The sequence below is a fragment of the Gobio gobio genome (genome assembly GCF_949357685.1).
Source record: "Gobio gobio genome assembly, chromosome: 3".
NCBI classification, from domain to species: domain Eukaryota; kingdom Metazoa; phylum Chordata; class Actinopteri; order Cypriniformes; family Gobionidae; genus Gobio; species Gobio gobio.
The window spans coordinates 18205412-18225722 of record NC_137099.1 but is presented as its reverse complement, the minus strand read 5'-3'; the positions used below and the strand labels follow the sequence as shown (position 1 = coordinate 18225722).

Below are 20311 nucleotides of genomic sequence, written 5' to 3'. Positions count from 1 at the left end.
AATGATATCTCAACTCTGTTTTTAGTGTTTAAAAAAAAAAAAAGAAAAAAAGTAGCCAGCCACTGCCAGGGTTTTTTATCATTTTCACAATGTAATGGCCCATAGAATATTTTGTTGTATGAATATCTGAGCATGCCATATATCAAAAGAATATATCTTTTAAACAAAAAAAATTTGATTCTAGCTTAATGCATAATTTTTCTTTATATATATATATATAACGCATAAATATGGTACATTTAATTTAAAAAAGCAACATTTTGAACAAAGTTAAGAAAATCATGTTTTTGTCAAAGACTACATCCAGATCAGATTCAGAATGATGATCAAACACAGATGGAGTAGATCGAGTCCATCAACACCCCTAATGCTTACACAGTCCTGTAGCTCGTTCGGGGCTGACATTTCATTCAGTAACATTAAGCAGTTTTGATTTCTATGATGTTTAATGTTGATGTTCACGTTACTTATGCATCTGCTTACATGATTGCGATTGCTTGTTTTGTCTTCACCTGTGTTTTGATCATAGACCGTAAAAAAATAAGGATATTCTGTACTCATTCAGAAGATGCGTAATAGCGCCCCCTACCCCTACCAGTGAAAACATGGAAACCCGGGAAAATTCTGTGTTTGGTGGGGAAGCGTTTTCTCACAAATAACCATAGACTGTAAAAGAATATGGATGTAGTGTCTGTGACGTCACCCATTCTGAAGAGCAGTTTTGAAGCGTAAAGTAGGGTGGAGCTGGCCGTTGCCATCTTGGCAGCGCGTCATCATGCGTCACTCCCGGATAACTGACAATGGGCAAAGAGGCGGGACGTGGGCGGAGCTGAGGTGACTTGATGACTGGCAGACAAACAGCAATCCACCTGTCACTCAAAGTGGCCACGCCCATAATTATGCAGAAGTTTAAGGCTTTATATAATGTAAACGAATGAGTTATAAAAAATTCACCCCCCCTCACAGTTGTCATGAAGGGCAAAATTAGCCGTATAGTCCAAAACCACAATTTGTACCAGGCTGTAAACATGTTTTTATCTGCTGTAAAGTTGGTAATTTTAACATGGGGCTCAATGAGATTTTGCTCCCTTCTGGAGCCTGTCTCTAGTGGCCAGTCAATGAATTGCAGTTTAAGTCACTTCCGTATTGACTTCAAGAGAAACTGGGGGAGGTTGCCGCTTGCAAATAACGGAAAATTCTGTGTTTGGTGGGGAAAGAGTTGATGGGTTTAATCCGGGCTTCAACAGATTGAATGGACATAACAATTAACCCATTCAGACCTGTTTTTTTACTCCACTGAGTAAATGTTTAATCTACTTGATATTTGCTCTTTTTTTAATGTAGAAAAGAATCTAAAAAAATGTATTAGAAATTTTACATCTACTACAATGGATACCACGACTGAAGCAACATACCGGTAAAATCCTCCTATTTCAACCATACTTGTAAACGAGTTTTAATGCAGTATGAAAACTATTGCTGAAGATTTTGAAAGAACACCGTAAAAATGAGCAATGCAATAGGAATGTAGATAAAGCAAGATGATAGGGAGAAGTCTCAAAAAATCAGAATGTGTGTTTGTGTACTTGATGGTTTTGATAAAAATATGATTGTGTGCATACACCAATCAGGCATAACATTATGACCACTGACAGGTGAAGCTAGATGACTGGGTTAGAGCATCTCCAAACACCTATGGTTTCATGTAAATGGTGTTCCCTGATGGCTGTGGCCTCTTTCCGCAGGATAATGCACCCTGCCACAAAGCAGAAATGGTTCAGGAATGGTGTTGACTTCGATACCACAGCACACCTTCAGTGGTCTAGTGGAGTCCATGCCTCGACGGGTCAGTGCTGTTCTGGCAGCAAAAGGGGGACCAACACAATATTAGGAAGGTTGTCATAATGTTATGCCTGATCGGTGTATAACATCAAGACATCTTTGTGAGTGAGTGAGTGAGTGAGTGTGTGTGTATCAGTATGTGTGTTCCTGTATATTCACTCATTTCACATTCACTGGCTGTTTTTCGACTAAAACTAATGGAAACTGAACAACATTGAATACAAAATCATATTAATCATTATTAAACATTAATGCCCATGAAACATTAACATTAGAATTGGTAACTATTTTAGCTGTGAAATGCAAGTTTTTGTCCTCTAAAGTGTATGATAAAATTATCAAGAGTATTCCAATGCCGAAGATTAAATTAAGGAACATTTGATATATTCAATGATAATACCTAAAGTCTGATCTTATGGTAGAAAATTATTTTTTTGTTGATAAATGCTTTTAACAGAATGCTCTTAATTGTTTATTACAACAAGGGACCTGTAAAGAGAACTTGTTTGTTCTGTCATTATGAGAAGTATATGAAATGAGGACTAACTTCCTTTCATTTCCTGTTAATGGGTAAAGAGGTGCACTTTAAAATTATGAAAATGTAATTTTCAAACTTATGTCAAATATGCCAGTAAGAGATTGAACACTTGTTTTTATTTTCGGTGGAATTGGTGCACGGTGATGGATGCAACAAAGAATACCTGCAAGACTGATACTCTCGTGGGACACAGTTAAAGTTTGGTTTGTTAATTAAGGATAAAAGGGTAACTTGTGGTATAAATATTTGTATTATTTTGCATACAAAAAAAAAAAATCTTCCCTGGTGGTTTTTAAAGAGGATTTTTTAAGTACCGTATATATATTTGGAGACATAGAGAGGGATGAAAAGTCCCAACGCAAAGTATTTGTATTCTTTATTGGATGGTTTTGATTTTATAATATAAAAAGCATCCTACTCCTCTTTTCTTTTTGGCCTCAATTTATTGTTTGGCATGCTGTGTAGAATTTGATGTGAGCATTGAGTGTAATCTCTGTCTTGTATGTATATATTTTAGTTATGACTTCATTTCTGTTGATATTGTTTGATATTTGACAACTAAATATACATTTTATAAAAAAAGATATTACTTCCGCAAACGTATACGTCACAGCTTGAAAGGCCCGCCCGAAGGCATGCGCAGAAAAGAGGCGAGCAGGCTTCGCTTGCTTCAGTGAGTGAATTGGATTGGATTGGTTTTCAGCATGTCGTGGGGACGCTGTGAGTTGCGATGCAAAAGCAGAAAGCATTTGTTTCGCCTTCCAAAGACGGATGAAATTAGGAATCAGTGGCTAAAATTTCTTTATAACGATTTCACTGAACAGTACAGCCCAAAACTTCGCTTGTGTGCTGTTCATTTTACGAAGGACTGCTTCCTGAACCTGGGAGAATACAACGCCGGCTATACACAAAGGCTACTCCTGAAACATGGAGCAGTTCCCACTTTGCTCGGACAATCTTTCTCTTCTGAACACTATTTACGTGTAAGTATGTTTGATATGTGTTGAAGTAGCTGCTACTGACCGTTCAAACGCGACATATGTGCATGACACTTAAATGATGTACGCTAGGGCTGAAAACGACCTAAGTTCCTATCTTAACATTTGACTTAAGATTTGAAAAAGTTGAAGTGGAATTGCCATGGTCACGAAACCTGATCGGATGCTTGAGTGAGTTAGAATGTTTCTGTCCTACAGCCTGTGGTCTTTTAAAACCGTTTTAAGGCTAATTCGAGACAGCTGTATGTTATTTACGGTGCTGTCAGCTTGCATACTATAGGCTTAAAGATAAAGTACTTTTATTGTTAGTGCAATATGTTTAAATTAGTGTCTGTTCTAGTCGCAGCACTCATGCTGGGCAAATGCATTGACTTATTATTTGATGTGTGTGCTTAAAAGGTAGGATATGTTTTACAAAATTGGAATAAAAATAACATGAAAACGATATTGTGATTTGTTTGTATTGCCTCACCTGTGAGGAGCGGGGTTTATACAGTTAAAGGCACAATATGTACGATTTTTGGATTAAAATACCCCAAAACCACTAGAACAATTTTATTTTTTACTTGTGTGCTTAAATTATCTCAAATATTTCCAAGAGTGTATAAATCCAGATAAATAAGCACTTTTAACCAGGACACGGACCGTGTCAGTGTGTCGCGATAATGTCAGTGACACATGCCATTATCCGCTGGCACATGCCAATGAAGACCGGATGTGGCTTCTGTGCGTCAAATACCATGTCACTTAATGTTAATACCCTCTCCCTTGATTGTTTTATTTTGTAGAAACCAAGGAAACCCCAAAGACTCTTTAATATATCAAATATATATTTTATTAGACTGTTTGGATGCATGCATCGACAGAACTAACCATTGTTACATAGCTCAACAAAGTCTTAAGGCCTGTTCACACCGGGACGATTTTCGCGCGCGTTTAACGCCTCGTGACTAAACAATGGGCGCCAATGTGAGTGTACGCCAGGTGTAAAAGCGTCATTTAAAAAAAAAAAAACATTATTTTGACGTGGCGCGTTAAAAACTGGCCGACCAATGAGATCAGCGCTTTAGTTCACGTGCCTGGAGCTGCTGAAGTGACAGTAAAACACGACTTGGTGGCGCTCAAGCACAAAATCGGTCTTGCCGAGCACACATTGATACGACGAAGAAGTAGTAAGTAGACAAAGAAGAAGATGAACTGCTAATACTCCTTGCCAGTTAGCAAAAAGTGTGTGAAGGGTTTTGGCCATAGACATAATATATCTGTGGTTTTGGCAAGCACGTAAATACTGTCTCTCTTCTTTTTCTGTGTGACAAGCGAGTGTCACAAGCATAAAGTGTGTATGTCACACCACCTTGTGTACCAGGAGCGCCATCTAATGAATGTGCACGTTCACTCGGCACAACGCCAGTGAAAATCGTTGGGTGTGAACACTCAAGATGCGCCGAAAAACGCTGGCGATGAGCCCATGTGATATTCGTCCCGGTGTGTACAGGCCTTTATTGTTTAAATCTCGTTTTCTTGGTTTACCATGAGAACCATATTTTACCATGCCTAATATCGATCTTGCTTACTGCTGTGTGCAACAAGTGTCTCATAGTAGCCGCAGAGCGAATGCGCAGAGTAGTATTATAACATAACTTTCATCACACTCAAATGTATCTAATGATAAAGTAGCGCTGTTACCCCACATACACATAAGCAGAAACGATTGTCTGCGGCATAATAAAAGCTTTGCAAAATCAAGGTGTCATCAAGCTAAGCCTTTGTTTTGAATATGCGACCTCTAGTGCAGAAAATTACATATTGTGGCTTTAATAGTGTTGGCTACCTAAGAAAAATACTCCTCATTGTACACCATGATATCTTATGCATGTACTACAAACATAAAAGTGACTTTATTTAAAAGTATTGTTAAAGATATGGATCAAAATTCATGTAAAAATAGCTCATATATAATAAAATAAAATGATGTATATACTCTATAAACTATATAAGCCCTGCCCCTTCCGCCCTGTGTCTGCTGGTCTGAAACTGCTGGATAATTTTGCTATCCACTGATTCACTGTTTACTTGCCTAATATTCAGCAGCCAAAATCCACAACGGTTGATCTTCAGTACTCTCTGATGGTTTCAAAGAAAAGTACTGAGACTGGTGTGGAGGACATTACAGGCAGTAGTGATGAAGATACTGATGTTTGTGACCGGGACAGTGTGGACAGCACAGCAGAGGAAATGTTTATGGATGGCCTTGACTCTGTTCTAGATCGGTGAGTTTTTAATACTATATATTAAAAATGTACAAATAATGTAATATTTTTAGTACTTCCATTTATGATGTGGATTGGATATTATGTTTGAAATCTAATTGTATAGGCATCCCTTACAAAAAATATTTATCACAAATGTGCTTTGCTATCATAACAGCAATTGTAGTTAGTGCGGGGGTTTGATAGAAACATTGTAGATTCATAGTAAATAATTCAGGTTCAGGTAAGGAGGCGGCAGGAACTGGCAATGGAAACGGAAGGACGAGGAGGGAGAGAGGAAAAATAAATTTTGGTCCGGTTCCCTGAACACACTGCCACTCCGTCCTCAACTAGCTGAGAATCCCTCACTCGGGGTGCCATGCTATGGTACTGGATGCTCCTCGGTGGAAGGCTTCCTACTCCTCCTCCTCCTGGGAGAGGATGGCGGCTCCTCCAGTTCCAGGCATTCAGCAGAAAGCCACCAGTTCCCTTGCTTTGCCTGTTTTCACTTTAATTAAAATAAAACGGGCCTACTTTTTAGTCTACTGTGTTTTACGGTCTCCACAAATCACTCATTTACCAAGTTGACATATAAACTAAATGATCAAGAGATTGGAGCTGCATGAAGCAGATACTTTTTTTACATTAGCCCCCGGTTTCATAGACTAAAATGCATATTTGAGCTGTCTTAACTTGTTGCATAGAAAAGTCTGTTCACATGAAGAGAAGACATGTTCGGTGTGATTTAACTTTTGAATGCTTCTATTCAGATCAACAGAACATTTGATCTTGTTTTTATAAACATCATAGCCAATACAAAAATCTGAACAGCTGTTTGAAAACATGTATACAGTTTGACTTCTCCATGAGTTTCTTCTCCATGACAGGAGGGTTAGAAACAGAAATTGCACAGTGCTGCTTTGTGAATGGGGTAACTGCTTTTCTTTACTGTCAGAGAGAATTTGCATGTTCATTCATCCTTTTGTTTTTTTTGCGCATGATTATGTACAAATATTGAATTGATTGAATACAAAAATCGCACCAAATATTTGTGTTGGTGTGAACTGGATTTAGTCGACAGAGTTATGAAGTACATTGCTAATTCCTTTTTTTTTTTTTCTCTTGTGTCATGCAATAGGCCTTCAACTGACATTTACCCACCAGAGGAGGACTGTGATTCAGAGACCAGCCGACAGCAGAGAAAGAGATCCCGTCTGTCTTCTCCATCTTCTACTGCTGATGGAGGTGGCAGGGAGAGCGAGAATGATGGTTTCTCTGGTGTATCAACAGAAAGGTGGCACAGCTCAGAAGAAGCGGATGTTGAACTGCTTCAGCTGGACTTCTCTCCTGTCCAAGAACCTGGGCCAAAGTGTTTACCGAATAGGTGTAACAGTCCTCTGAAGTTTTTTCAACTGTTCTTTTCAAAAACATCATTGCAGACAATTGTAGGGTACACAAATGACTATGGAGCCAAGTGCCAAGAGAGCAAGGGCAAGACGTGGGGAAATATTTGTCAAAATGACTTGAAGTCGTACATTGCACTGGTCATTTACATGAGTATGTTCAAGTGCTCTTCACTGACTGACTATTGGAGCGTGTCCCAGCACTTCAGTCTGTCCTTTCCTGCAAAAGTCATGTCTTATGAGAAATTTCGGTCAGTCTCTAAAGCTCTTCATCTAAGCGATAGCAGGGAGGATGCGCTGAACAGCGTTAGGAGGGGAACAGCAGCCTATGAACGGCTGGGTAAAATTCAACCCCTGTATCAAGTCATTCGGGAGGCCTGCAAGACGTTTTTTCATCCCTTTCAGAACATCACCATTGTTGAAAGAATGGTGGCATCGCAGCCTAGAGCTGGACTCAAGCGATGCATGAAAAATGAATCTCCAAACATGGGGTACAAACTCTTTGCACTGTCAGACTGCACCTGTGGCTATACGTGGGACTTCTTTATTTACGAGGGGAAGTCCTGTACGTCACAGAGCGAGGGCTTGAGTTATGAGTCCGTTATGGCATTGGTGGATGAAAATATGTTGGGCTCTGGGTATAAACTCTTTGTAGACAAATTTTACACCAGTCCCACACTCTTCAGAGACCTCCTGTGTAAAAAGATCTGGGCTTGTGGCCCTGTTTGGAGAAACAGGGCCGGTTGTCCAAAGACAACTGTGAACAGACTGTCTAGGAACGCTCCCCGCGGCACCATGCGTTGGATTAGGGATGACGAGCTGCTGTTTGTTGAGTGGAAAGACTCACAGGAAGTGCAAATGTGCTCCACCTTCCATAAAGCCAATGATGGTGGTACTGTGCAGAGGAAGGTGAAGGGGGATGCACATCGGACCCTTGTGGAGGTCCCCGTTCCAGCTGTGGTGTTGGACTACAACAAGTAAGTAAAATGTATTCAGATATAAACTCGCAATTGTGAGAAACAAGCTTCCATGATTTATTCTATTTGTCTGTTTAGAGTTTGAAATATGCATTTATATCTCCACACAGGAACATGGAGACAGTGGATCCATCTAATTCCATCACTGGACATTACAGAGCTCTACATAAACCGAAAAAGTGGTATCAATGTGTTTTTTATCACTTTTTGGACATCACTGTAGAGAATGCATTCATCATGCAGGAACTAATGGCTAAGAGAAAGAACATGAAGCCTTTGACTCGAAAGGCATTCTTGGAGGCCCTTATTTTAGAGCTTACAGAAATGAGTCCTTAGGATTTGGCTTCAGTTTCCTCCGCTTCGTCCTCAGAAGTTCCCTCTTCATTCTACAAGCCGAAGCACATCACACCAGACCACATTGTTAAAAGGAAATCAAGGCTTGTGATTTATGGGCTTCACTGTTTTAGTTGCATTGCTTGATACCAATAGAGTGGTGCAGGTATGACATCAGAACCCGGGAGTCTAATTCGCCACTGGTTCCTTTGAGATTTTCCTTTGGGGTTTTATAATGGGATTCTTTCAAATGATAAGCCTGTGGTAAACAACTTTTTGTTCTACAACATAGCTACACTTCACACACTCACACTATCTTATCTAGTTATTTATTTCAAAATCTAGTAATACATTTTGTCTTTTGTTTCAAGTGGAATATGTTTTGAATGCTATTAAATTATCTACTTGTCTACATTTTATGTAGTTTTTCGGTTTACTTGTGTGCATAGAAAGTCCTCAAATGGTCTTTTTGAAAACGTGCATTGGCAAGGGGAATGTTTTACTGGCATTTGCATGAGAATTTGGTCAAATCTAATTTGGTACATATGTCATTCTGTAGGTTATTTTGAGCTAACATGATTGTTTATAATCACACTTTTTTTTTTTTTTAATGCCATATATTTTATCTGTCACAGAGATTCTCCTAAAATGATGCATCCCTGCTACCCTGCAAGAACATTTATATAGATGTTAATTTCTATTTTTGTTATTTCCAAACTGAAGAGTCTGTGTGTCTGCATTTCATCACAGGAGGAAAGTTTGACTTTTCACACATTACCAAAACATCAGAAACCGAAGCTATGGCTGAAATGTGACAATAATACTGGAAATTGATTTGCTTTGTTTCATGACCGTTGTATCAACAGCCTTGGTTTTAATAAATACATGTTCATTAAACCATGCTAAATGTTTTCCTTTAAGGGATATAAATTAATTCTAGTATTGTTTAATAAATGCAAATCAGATATGTAAGTTTTAAATTACTATATTGCAACTGACACAATCATGTTTGTAACATGAACATGAAGGAAAGATCACATCGGCCTATACGCAGTCAAATGGAAAATGTTTAATACATTCTCAAAATTAACAAAGTTATGGCCTTTTAACTGTTTCGAAAGAAACATTAAGGTGCTTATCAGGAGTTGAATGGGGAGCGAGTAGTCAGTCAATGAAAATGATATATAAAGCAGTGATAATATCTAACATTGACTATGGCAGTACAGTCCATTGCGTTACGATTGCAGGAAGAATCAACATTGTGAAAAATGTGATGTGCAGTCAAATGTCCCGTTGTGTATGCTGTTTAAACGAGTATTCTCATCGATATTATTTGTTGTGGTTTCGTCTTTTATAGACTCAATATTGTTTCTTATAAAAATGTGGAGAATGGTTAGGAGACATATCCTTATCCCTTATCATATTAAATAGACAGATGTACGCTCCACACTCCAGACCAGTAGGTGGCGGAAATGCGCCTTTTAAGTTGGCTTGCCAAACCGCCATTAAACTCGAGAAAAAGAAGAACCGATTCGCGGGAAATACTTCCTTTAAGCACGCTACTTCCGTCCTTGGACTCTCGGGTGTAGAACAAATGCACACCGTTGCACGCGAGTTGTGTAAGTTTGATGATTAATCTTTAGAACGGCTGGGTAAGGTTTTTTTGTGGTGCTGTCAGATTGCGTATACTTTACTATATCGTTCGTTTAAAGACACTGATATGATACGATTTTAAAATTTAAATGATTGTCTGTAGTCAACAATGGCACTCATGCGGTGCATAGAAATTTGAGTGCTGGAAGGTTGGATATTTTATACAATATTGGATTAAAAATAACATGATATGAAAACGAGATTGCAATGTCTTGTGGTTTGTTTACATTAATGTTACCTAGCACGTTACACTGACCACTGATTTTTTCAGCAGCAAACATCCGCAAAGATTGATCTTCAGGACTCTCCTCCACGATGGATCCAGAGAAAAGTACTGAGAATGGTGTGGAGGACAGGACAGGCAGTAATGATGAAGATACTGCTATTTGTGACCAGGAAAGTGTCGCCAGCAGTGTGGACAGCATAGCAGAGGACATGTTTATAGATGGCCTTGACTTTGTTCTAGATCTGTGAGTTTTTCTAATAATTTTATTTAAAATATTTTGTGATTATTTATGATGCAAGTTAAATACGGTTCTTGATGCATAGAAATCTATTTGTATGGGCATCCCTTACAAAATGTAACATTGCTTTGCAATAGTATCATAAACTGTAATAAGTGGGATATTAGATAAATGATAAATAATCCAATTTCTATACTCCATAAAAGCCATAATCATAGCTATAGACTATATTTTCTTATAAAACACCAGCAACACCAACATGACACTTCTGCCACAGTTCTAAAGGGATAGTTCACTCAAAAATTAAACCTAGCCCATGATTTACTCACCCTCAAGTCATCCTAGGACTAGATGTACATGATGTTCTTCTTTCAGACAAACACAATCAGAGTTACATTAATAAAAAAGCCCTGGCTCTTCCAATTTTTATAATGGCAGTGACTTGTTGGCTTGTTTTTGAAGTCCATAAAAGTGCATCTATCCATCATATAACTGCTCCACATGGCTCCGGGGGGTTAATAAAGGCCTTCTAAAGCAAAGTGACGCGTTTGTGTTAGAATATCCATATTTAAAACTTTATGGACTAAAATAACTAGCTTCCTGCAGTCAGCGGTACATAAGTCAACTTACTGCGAAAGAGTAACCCTTGCATATTGACAAACGCAGAAGCGCAGAGGATGGAGCAAAACAAAACACCGGTCATGAATTAGAAGTCTAAAACGATAATTTTTAAAGAGAAGTGGCGGAGAATTTTGATTTAAGTGAAGAGGGGCTTTGAGCTTGAGCCCAGCCCTATCCGCAAGAGGCTTCAAAGTTTGCGACGCTCCAATACATCGCATCAGGGGATACTCTTTCAACTAAGATACTAAGTACCGCCGACCGCCACTAATACCACTAATCTTTATTAAAGCTTTTCTCGTCGTTTGATTATCATTAATAATACAGACAACCTATAGTAGACAATAGCAGGTTTTAAAGGTTGCTATCACTTAGACCTATTGGACGGAAACAATATACTGTTACACATGCTGTTAACATTCACATAACCAACGTGAATATTTGCCAAGATGGGTATTTTTAAATTGTGTGTGTATTGGACCGTTTGTGTATGTTAACCCTTAAATGCATGACTGTTTCGCCTAACATTCCTACATATTCGGGTCTTTAGCGACCCAGATCTATATCTAACATGGATAGATCTATACCTGTCGCGATAATATATAAAACTCCTGATATTAGAGTAACAATTACAGAAGAATAAAATAAAACATTTTGTTACCTTTTGGAGCTTGGAAGGGTTCAATTTGAGCAGATGTTTTATACCATCATCACTGTCCTCGTCAGAGCTCATTTCCCAGTATATTCAGCATTTGGCTCATATTCGCGATCTTGTGCATTGTCTCAAAACACATTTTCAACGTCTTCAAAATAAATATTTTGATCACTGACAGCTTCCTTCACCAGATCCATCATCAAGTGAAAGTGACACTAATATTTGAATGTGTTCAGTACTTGCTCTGCAGTAAATCACTGAGCCATTTCAAGCTTTGCAGATTATAATTATTATTGTTTCGTTTTCTGTCTGAGGTAACTATGAAATCACTTCATCATTGTGTATCAGACATTGCCACCTTGTGGAATAAAGCTGAATTGCTCTTATTCCGCCATTATAAATTAATTTATTATTGTGCATAAAAAAAATGCGTACAATAAATCAAATTCAAAAATCAATGTGTTGGTGTACAACAGGCCTATAGTCAACAGAGTTATGAAGTACATTGCTAATCCTGTTTTATTGTTCTCTCGTGTCATGCAATAGGCCTTCATCTGGCATTTACCCACCAGAGGAGGACTGTGATTCAAAGACCAGCCTACAGCAGAGAAAGAGATCCCGTCTGTCTTCTCCATCTTCTACTGCTGATGGAGGTGGCAGGGAGAGCAAGAATGATGGTTTCTCTGGTGTATCAACAGAAAGGTGGCACAGCTCAGAAGAAGCGGATGTTGAACCACTTAAACTGGACTTCTCTCCTGTCCAAGAACCTGGGCCACAAATTTTACCACATAGTAGTTACAGTCCTCTGCAGTTTTTTCAACTGTTTTTTCCAGAGAAAATGTTGCAATCTATTGTAGGGCACACAAATGTCTATGGGGCCAAGTGCAAAGATGTGGGTGATCAGTGGCTCTACGTTACTCTGAAAGACTTGAAGTTGTACATAGCACTGGTAATTTACACCGGTCTCGTGAAGTGCTCTTTGCTGACAGATTATTGGAGGGAATCACAGTTCAGTCCATCCTTTCCTGCAAAAGTCATGTCTTATCAAAAATTTGTGACAATCGCAAACAGTCTTCATTTCACTAATACCAATGAAGATGAGGAAAATGACTCGAAGAAGGGAACAGCAGCCTATGAACGGTTAGGTAAAATTTTACCTGTATATCAACTCATTAGGGAGGCTTGCAAGTCTTACTTTCATCCCTTTCAGAACATCACCATTGATGAAAGAATAGTGGCAGCACAGCCTAGGACTGGACCCGAACAACGCATTGAAAACAAATCTACAGATAGAGGGTACAAACTCTTTGCACTGTCAGACTGCACCTGTGGCTATACGTGGGACTTCTTTATTTACGAGGGGAAGTCATGTACGTCACAGAGCGAGGGCTTGAGTTATGAGTCCGTTATGGCTTTGATGGATGAAAATATGTTGGGCTCTGGGTACAAGCTGTTTGTGGACAAATTTTACACCAGTCCCAGACTCTTCAGGGACCTCCTGTGTAAAAAGATATGGGCTTGTGGCCCTGTTTTGCCGACCAGGAAAGGTTTTCCACAAAACTCTGTGAACAGACTGTCTAGGAAAACTCCACGCGGCACCATGCGTTGGATTCGGGAAGACAAGCTGCTGTTTGTTGAGTGGAAAGATCGTGCAGAAAAAGTGCAGATGTGCTCCACCTTCCATAAAGCCAATGATGGTGATACTGTGCAAAGGAAGGTGAAGGGTGATCCACATAGGACCCTTGTGGAGGTCCCCGTTCCAGCTGTGGTGATGGACTACAGCAGGTTAGTAGAATTGCAGTGAGGTTACCTTGCCTATTTCTTAAAGGTGCAGTGTGTAATATTTATGAGGATCTATTGACAGAAATGCAATATAATATACATAACTGTTTTTTGCAGTGGTGTATAAAGACCTTGCATAATGAACCGTTATGTTTTTATTACCGTAGAATGAGCCATTTGTATCTACATACACCGCAGATGCCATGAATTTGCCATTTTGCTCTGCCATGATTCTGCAGTAGCCCTAAACGGACAAACTGATCTACAGAGTAGAGCCCTGCGCGGGACTGTTTTCTTCATCCCGCTCCCGCCCGTACCCGCCGAATTTCTGACCATTACCGCCCGCTCCCGCAACGTATGTGTTACACTCCCGCCCGCTCCCGCCATATGTATGTCCACTCCCGCAAAACTCTGAGAATTTATTCCCGCACAATAATAGAGATGCATTGATTTTGTGTCTTCTCCCGTCCCGCAGGAAAAAAAAACACGTATTTGTATTGATATTATTAAAGAGATTCATGGGGTTGTTTGTTTCGTTTCCCTGGCCTGCATGTAAAAAAAAAAAGAAGACGAATACATTCAAATATAATTTCGTTTTTATCAAAAACTTTGCACATAAAAAAAGACTGCTTTGCAAAACAGAAAACAGATTGAGAAACAAAAAACAGATCCCAATACGTCGGTCAGTTCCGACGTACGTTGAACGTGACCGACTGAAAGGAAACCTGAGAAAACATGCTTCAACAGAACGTGAACACAAAATAGCAAACGGACATTTAGAAACAATCCATTTTCACTGCACTCACTAAACTTCTATGTATTGTTTGTCAAAAACACCAAACAGTCAACTTGACCTGCAGGGAGTGCTGAGCGTTTTTGGTGAGGTTTGATCAAGTAGCTATGTATTTGCCAGCTGCGCAATATGTGGATACATATAACGTTATACCGCATGACTTTGCCTACCAAAACAATTGAGAAACTTCTCCAAATGTCAGACTTTCCTTGCTTAGCTTTTGTGCTGTAAATACCTCGTTTGAGGTTCTTTTCTACATCATCTACTGACATCTTCTCCATCATGTGGTTAGGCAACCTCCCTATCCCGCCGATTCCCGCAGTGTTTTTTTTAGCCGCCCATTCCCGCCCGCAGCAAAATTCAAACCGCCCGCTCCCGCGAGATTTACGTTGGGTCCCGCGGGACTCAATCCCAATGCAGCCCTCTACTACAGAGAGCTAAGTGCTCTCTGCTCTCTCAGACAACGACATCCACCGTAGCTTCTGTGCTTTGAAAGGGAGGGGTGAGCGGTGGGCTCTGAATACTCAATTCTGATTGGCTGAAAGGTGTGCAAGTCAGTTTAATTACTGTTGTTTATTAATGCATTTTTTCATTGAAGCGCACACGTCACTCGCACACAAAGAGTGGAGACCATGCTGCTCACACACAGAAAAAGTGTTTTTTTTTATGCATTGTAAATGCTTAAAGCTCCAGTCCGTAAGTTTTGCCTCTTTGTCGCTCTTTTTGAAACATGCAATTGCACTTATTTGCGGAATTATCGTCTTTACGTGGGTTTTGCATCGGCACGGCTCCTCAGCTAGGATTAATTTAATGTTTTGAGGGGTATGTGCGGCTGTCAGTCACCGCACCGGTGTGGATACTATACTTCTGAATCACAGAATCTACGTCTTGAAAGTATGACCAAAATAAGAATTTTTCCCTGCAAAATGTCATCTGAACAAGTAACATGTCTGCCACTTTTGTTCTGACCAACTGAGAAAGGAAAGCATTACAATAAATCGTGCCATTAATGGTGTATTAAATCTAACGATCGTCTTGCTCATATCACAGCAAATTATTAGTATTGTTATACTTTATTCTCAAATTGTTAATGTTAACAACATCAGCCTTGCGTGACTACATGTATTTAGTGTGTAGAGTTACCTGTAGATTTCAATTTCCGTACAGTCTAATCTTTTGCTTTTTACTACGGTTGAATCTCCAGTTGTCACTGATTGTCGTTTGGACCTTTCTGGATTACAATCTGACATGAAAATGATAAATTTAATTATTCCAGCTGCTGTGAGAAAAGGCTATAAATGATCCACCACCTGCAGCATCCTCACATGCGATACTACTACTAGTAGCCGGACTCCTATGTATACAGACGTGATGTAATGATGCAAAGACACACGACACCATGCTCGAATATCCATCAGAAATCCACCAGTACAATTATAACACATTATTAAAAGCTTACCGTTGTGAATCGGGCTACGGTAACGAGATAGTTTTGACCACTGGCTGGTTCTGTACTTGCTCAAATTGATTTTCAATAATTTTTAACCAAAAGTTACAGACTACAGCTTTAAATTATATTTTTTATACTGATATATTAATCTTCAGTAGAAAAGTGAATTGTGCTGACTCCCTAATGAGACTAATCAAACTGATGAATATTTAGTATGATTGGTTGTTAGGTGCAGATGTCTCGCTTTCAGGTGCTTCAGAGTTAATTATAAACTTTGGATCAAACCCTGAGTTAAAACAGAACGTTTATAGTGACCGTTGTGAACCTGATCTTAACCGGATTGAATTTGTTGGGTTTTGCCAACTTTAAACCTACTCTTGAGTGTGTTCAACTAGCTTTGTGTGAGGCCATTTGTGTCATTTTATTTTAGTTGTGCATTTATTCACAGGAATGTTTACCTTTTGAGTTTAAAATGGTTGCTTTTTTCTTTCCACCCAGGAACGTGGGGACAGTGGATCCATCCAATTTCATTACTGGACATTACAGAGTGCTACATAAACCGAAAAAGTGGTATCAGTGTGTCTTTTATCACCTTTTGGACATCGCCGTAGAGAATGCGTTCATTTTGCATGAACTGGTGGCAAAGAGAAAAAAACAAAAAGCTCTGACACGGAAGGGATTCGTCGAGAAGCTCATTTTAGAGCTTAGAGATAAGGATGACGAGAACATGTCTGGCTCTGCACCGGTTGACTCCACTCATCCTCCAGCTTCCTCCTCTTCTTCTACTTCTACTCCTTGCTCAGCTTCTCCTGAACCATCAGTTACTGAAGGATCCCACAAACCCAAGTACTTGATGTCGGACAGTACTGTTGGTAGACGTAAGTGCAGGCTCTGCCACCAGGAAACTCCAATCATATGTGTGACTTGCGAAGTGCCCTTGTGCTTTCAGCCCAAGCGTGACTGTTATAATAGCTGGCATGAACAAATTGATTGATTCATAACTGTTTAATTTAAATGGATGTCTTTTTGAAAACGTGCATTGACAAGGGGAATGTTTTACGGGCATTTGCATGAGAATTTGGTAAAAATCTAATTTGGTACCTATGTCATTTTGTAGGTTATTTTGAGCTAACATGATGGTTTATAATCGCACTTTTTTTTTTTTTTAATGCCATATATTTGATCTGTCACAGAGATTCTACTAAAACGATGCTACCCTGAAAGAACATTTAAATAGATGTAAATTGATATTTTTGTTATTTCCAAACTGAAGAAGAGTCTGTGTGTCTGCGTTTCATCGCAGGTTTTCACACATTACCAAAACATCAGAAACCGAAGCTATGGCTGAAATGTGACAATAATACTGGAAATGTATTTGCTTTGTTTCATGACCGTTGTATCAACAGGCTTGGTTTTAATAAATACATTTTCATTAAACCATGCAAAACGTTTTCCTTTAAGATATATACAGGTTCTGGTCATATAATTAGAATATCATAAAGTTGATTTATTTCACTAATTCCATTCAAAAAGTGAAACTTGTATATTATATTCATTTATTACTCACAGACTGATATTTTTAAATGTGTATTTCTTTTAAGTTTGATGATTATAACAGAAAACTAAGGAAAATCCCAAATTCAGTATCTCATAAAATTAGAATATTACTTAAGACCAATACAAAGAAAGGATTTTTAGAAATCTTGGCCAACTGAAAAGTATGATAATGGAAAGTGTGAGCATGTACAGCACGCAATACTTAGTTTGGGCTCCTTTTGCCTGAATTACTGCAGCAATGCGGGGTGGCATGGAGTCGATCAGTCTGTGGCACTGCTCAGGTGTTATGAGAGCCCAGGTTGCTCTGATAGAGGCCTTCAGCTCTTCTGCATTGTTGGGTCTGGCATATCGCATCTTCTTCACAATACCCCATAGATTTTCTATGGGGTTAAGGTCGGGCGGGTTTGCTAGCCAATTAAGAACAGGGATACCATGGTCCTTAAACCAGGTACTGGTTGCTTTGACACTGTGTGCAGGTCCCAGGTCCTGTTGGAAAAGGAAATCTGCATCTCCATAAAGTTGGTCAGCAGCAGGAAGCATGAAGTGCTCTAAAACTTCCTGGTATACGGCTGCGTTGACCTTGAACCTCAGAAAACACAGTGGACCAACACCAGCAGATGACATGGCACCCCAAACCATCACTGATTGTGGAAACTTTACACAGGACCTCAAGCAACGTGGATTGTGTGCCTCTCCTCTCTTCCTCCAGACTCTGTGACCCTGATTTCCAAAGGAAATGCAAAATTTACTTTCATCAGAGAATATAACTTTGGGACACTTTTTTTCCTTTTTGTCATTAGCCCAGGCGAGACGCTTCGGACACTGTCTGTTGTTCAAGAGTGGCTTGACACAAGGAATGCGACAGCTTAAACCCATGTCTTGCATATGTTTTTTTGAATGGGTTTTGTTTCACAATCCTCTCCAGGGTGCGGTTATCCCTATTGCTTGTACACTTTTTTCTACCACATCTTTTCCTTCCCTTCGCGTCTCTATTAATGTGCTTGGACACAGATCTCTGTGAACAGCCAACCTCTTTTGCAATGACCGTTTGTGTCTTGCCCTCCTTGTGCAAGGTGTCAATTGTCGTCTTTTGGATAACTGTCAAGTCAGCAGTCTTCCCCATGATTGTGTAGCCTACAGAACTAGACTGAGAGACCATTTAAAGGCCTTTGCAGGTGTTTTGAGTAAATTAGCTGATTAGAGTGTGGCACCAGGTGTCTTCAATATTGAACCTTGTCACAATATTCAAATTTTCTGAGGCACTGAATTTGGGATTTTCCTTAGTTGTCTGTTATAATCATCAAAATTATAAGAAATAAACATTTTAAATATATCAGTATGTGTGTAATGAATGAATATAATATACAAGTTTCACTTTTTGAATGGAATATAATATACAAGTTTCACTTTTTGAATGGAATTAGTGAAATAAATCAACTTTTTGATGATGTTCTAATTATATGACCAGCACCTGTATATGTGGCATTGATTAGATCGGTTTTGGATTATGGTAGCATAGTGGTTGGATCAGCAGCCAAATATCTGTTAAAGAGTTGATCCAGATACAAGCATTGCGGATTTGTTGTGGAGCTTTTAGAATGTCCTCAGTTCCAGCCATACAGGTTGAAATGGGAGAAATGCCACTGGATTTAAGAAGGATCCAATTGATGGCAAAATATTGGGCTAGTTTGCAGGGGCATAAGGACTCCCATCCCACAAAAGCAGTACTCCAGGAGTGCTGGGAAAATGGGAGATGTCAAAGAGACAATTTGGGGCGGATTGGAAATAAAATAGCTTTTAATTTAAGGATAAGTCCTATGGTAGTCCTATAGTCCTATGGCTCCGTGGAAGATGGTGTGGCCTGAGGTAGACTGGTTTGTGCTAGAAGAAAAAAGGAAAGCGAAGGAGGAAATTAATTTGGTAAGAGTTTTTAATTATCGAGTAGGAGAAAAATATAATGAATTTAGACAGATTTCTACAGAAGGTGCTAAAAAAAAAGAGACAGAGACCACAGGGTTTGGGGTGGTAATACCAGGAAAAGGAATTGGTATAAATAGAAGAACATCGGATAAATTAGGAGTATACTGTAGAAATGTTGGCGATATTAATTGCATTAAGGTGGGTGGAAAAGACAGGACAGGACAGGACAAAACATTGATATGCTCTGACTCTTCATCAGCTTTAGCTAGTTTAAAATTATTTATTTCAAAAAGCAGACAAGATATTCAGTATATGAAGTACTTCAGCTAATTACAAATATAGTTAATAAAGGAAGTCAGGTAATATTTATGTGGGTTCCAGCGCATGTAGGGATTAGGGGAAATGAGGTGGCAGATAAACATAGCAAAGAGGGCATTATTGAAAGATAACAGAAATGCTAATATAAATGAGTGAAGCAGAGGTTAAAAGCATAATATGGGAGAAAATAAATCAAAGGTGGCAAGAAAGGTGGGAAAGAGAGGAGAAAAGGAAACAGTTGTATCAAATTCAAAGAAATGTTAAAGGAGATCGGAATCGGAGAGAAGATATAGTGTTGACAAGGTTAAGGTTGGGACATTGCACGTTAAATAAAACCCTTAAGATGATAGGAAAACATCAGACAGGATTGTGTGTGAGATGTCAAAAAGAGGAGTCCTGATTTGTAGAAGATATGAAACTCACAGAGAAGTGATGAGAGAAAAGTTGAGGGGTTTAGGGGTGCAGGAGTTCACGTTAAAAAAGTTACTGAGCACAAAAGATAGGGCACAGATCAGAATACTGATGACTTTTTTAAGAGAATCAGGGTTTTTCAATGGGATTTGAAGAAGAATTAGTAGAATGTGAGAGGTAGGCTACAGGAATGTAAGTGGAGTATAGAATAACAGAGCTAGGTATTTTGGAAAATGAAATAGGTTGTTTTTTTTAATGTTTGTGGGCATGTCTATGAGTGAATGGGTAATTTGAACGTATAAAGGGGGAATGATGGTAAGGAAAAAGTTTATTGTAAATCTATTATCTTA

At 39.0% G+C, this 20311-nt stretch overlaps 2 protein-coding genes across 2 annotated transcripts; both read left to right on the top strand.

Annotated features, from left to right (window-relative positions):
* The first annotated feature begins 3036 nt into the window (after nucleotides 1-3036).
* LOC307123806 (piggyBac transposable element-derived protein 4-like) lies at nucleotides 3037-9239 on the top strand. Its single transcript, XM_079812524.1, has 4 exons — nucleotides 3037-3363; nucleotides 5467-5648; nucleotides 6766-8007; nucleotides 8118-9239. The coding sequence occupies exons 1-4, from the start codon at nucleotides 3085-3087 to the stop codon at nucleotides 8341-8343; spliced, it is 1929 nt and encodes a 642-aa protein (XP_079668650.1). The 5' UTR covers nucleotides 3037-3084; the 3' UTR covers nucleotides 8344-9239.
* A 659-nt stretch (nucleotides 9240-9898) lies between these two features.
* LOC307124458 (piggyBac transposable element-derived protein 4-like) lies at nucleotides 9899-17194 on the top strand. The gene is made up of 4 exons (XM_079813664.1): nucleotides 9899-9959; nucleotides 10268-10463; nucleotides 12277-13515; nucleotides 16254-17194. Exons 2-4 carry the CDS (start codon nucleotides 10309-10311, stop codon nucleotides 16747-16749), a joined length of 1890 nt encoding a protein of 629 aa, XP_079669790.1. The 5' UTR covers nucleotides 9899-9959; nucleotides 10268-10308; the 3' UTR covers nucleotides 16750-17194.
* Nucleotides 17195-20311: the final 3117 nt, after the last annotated feature.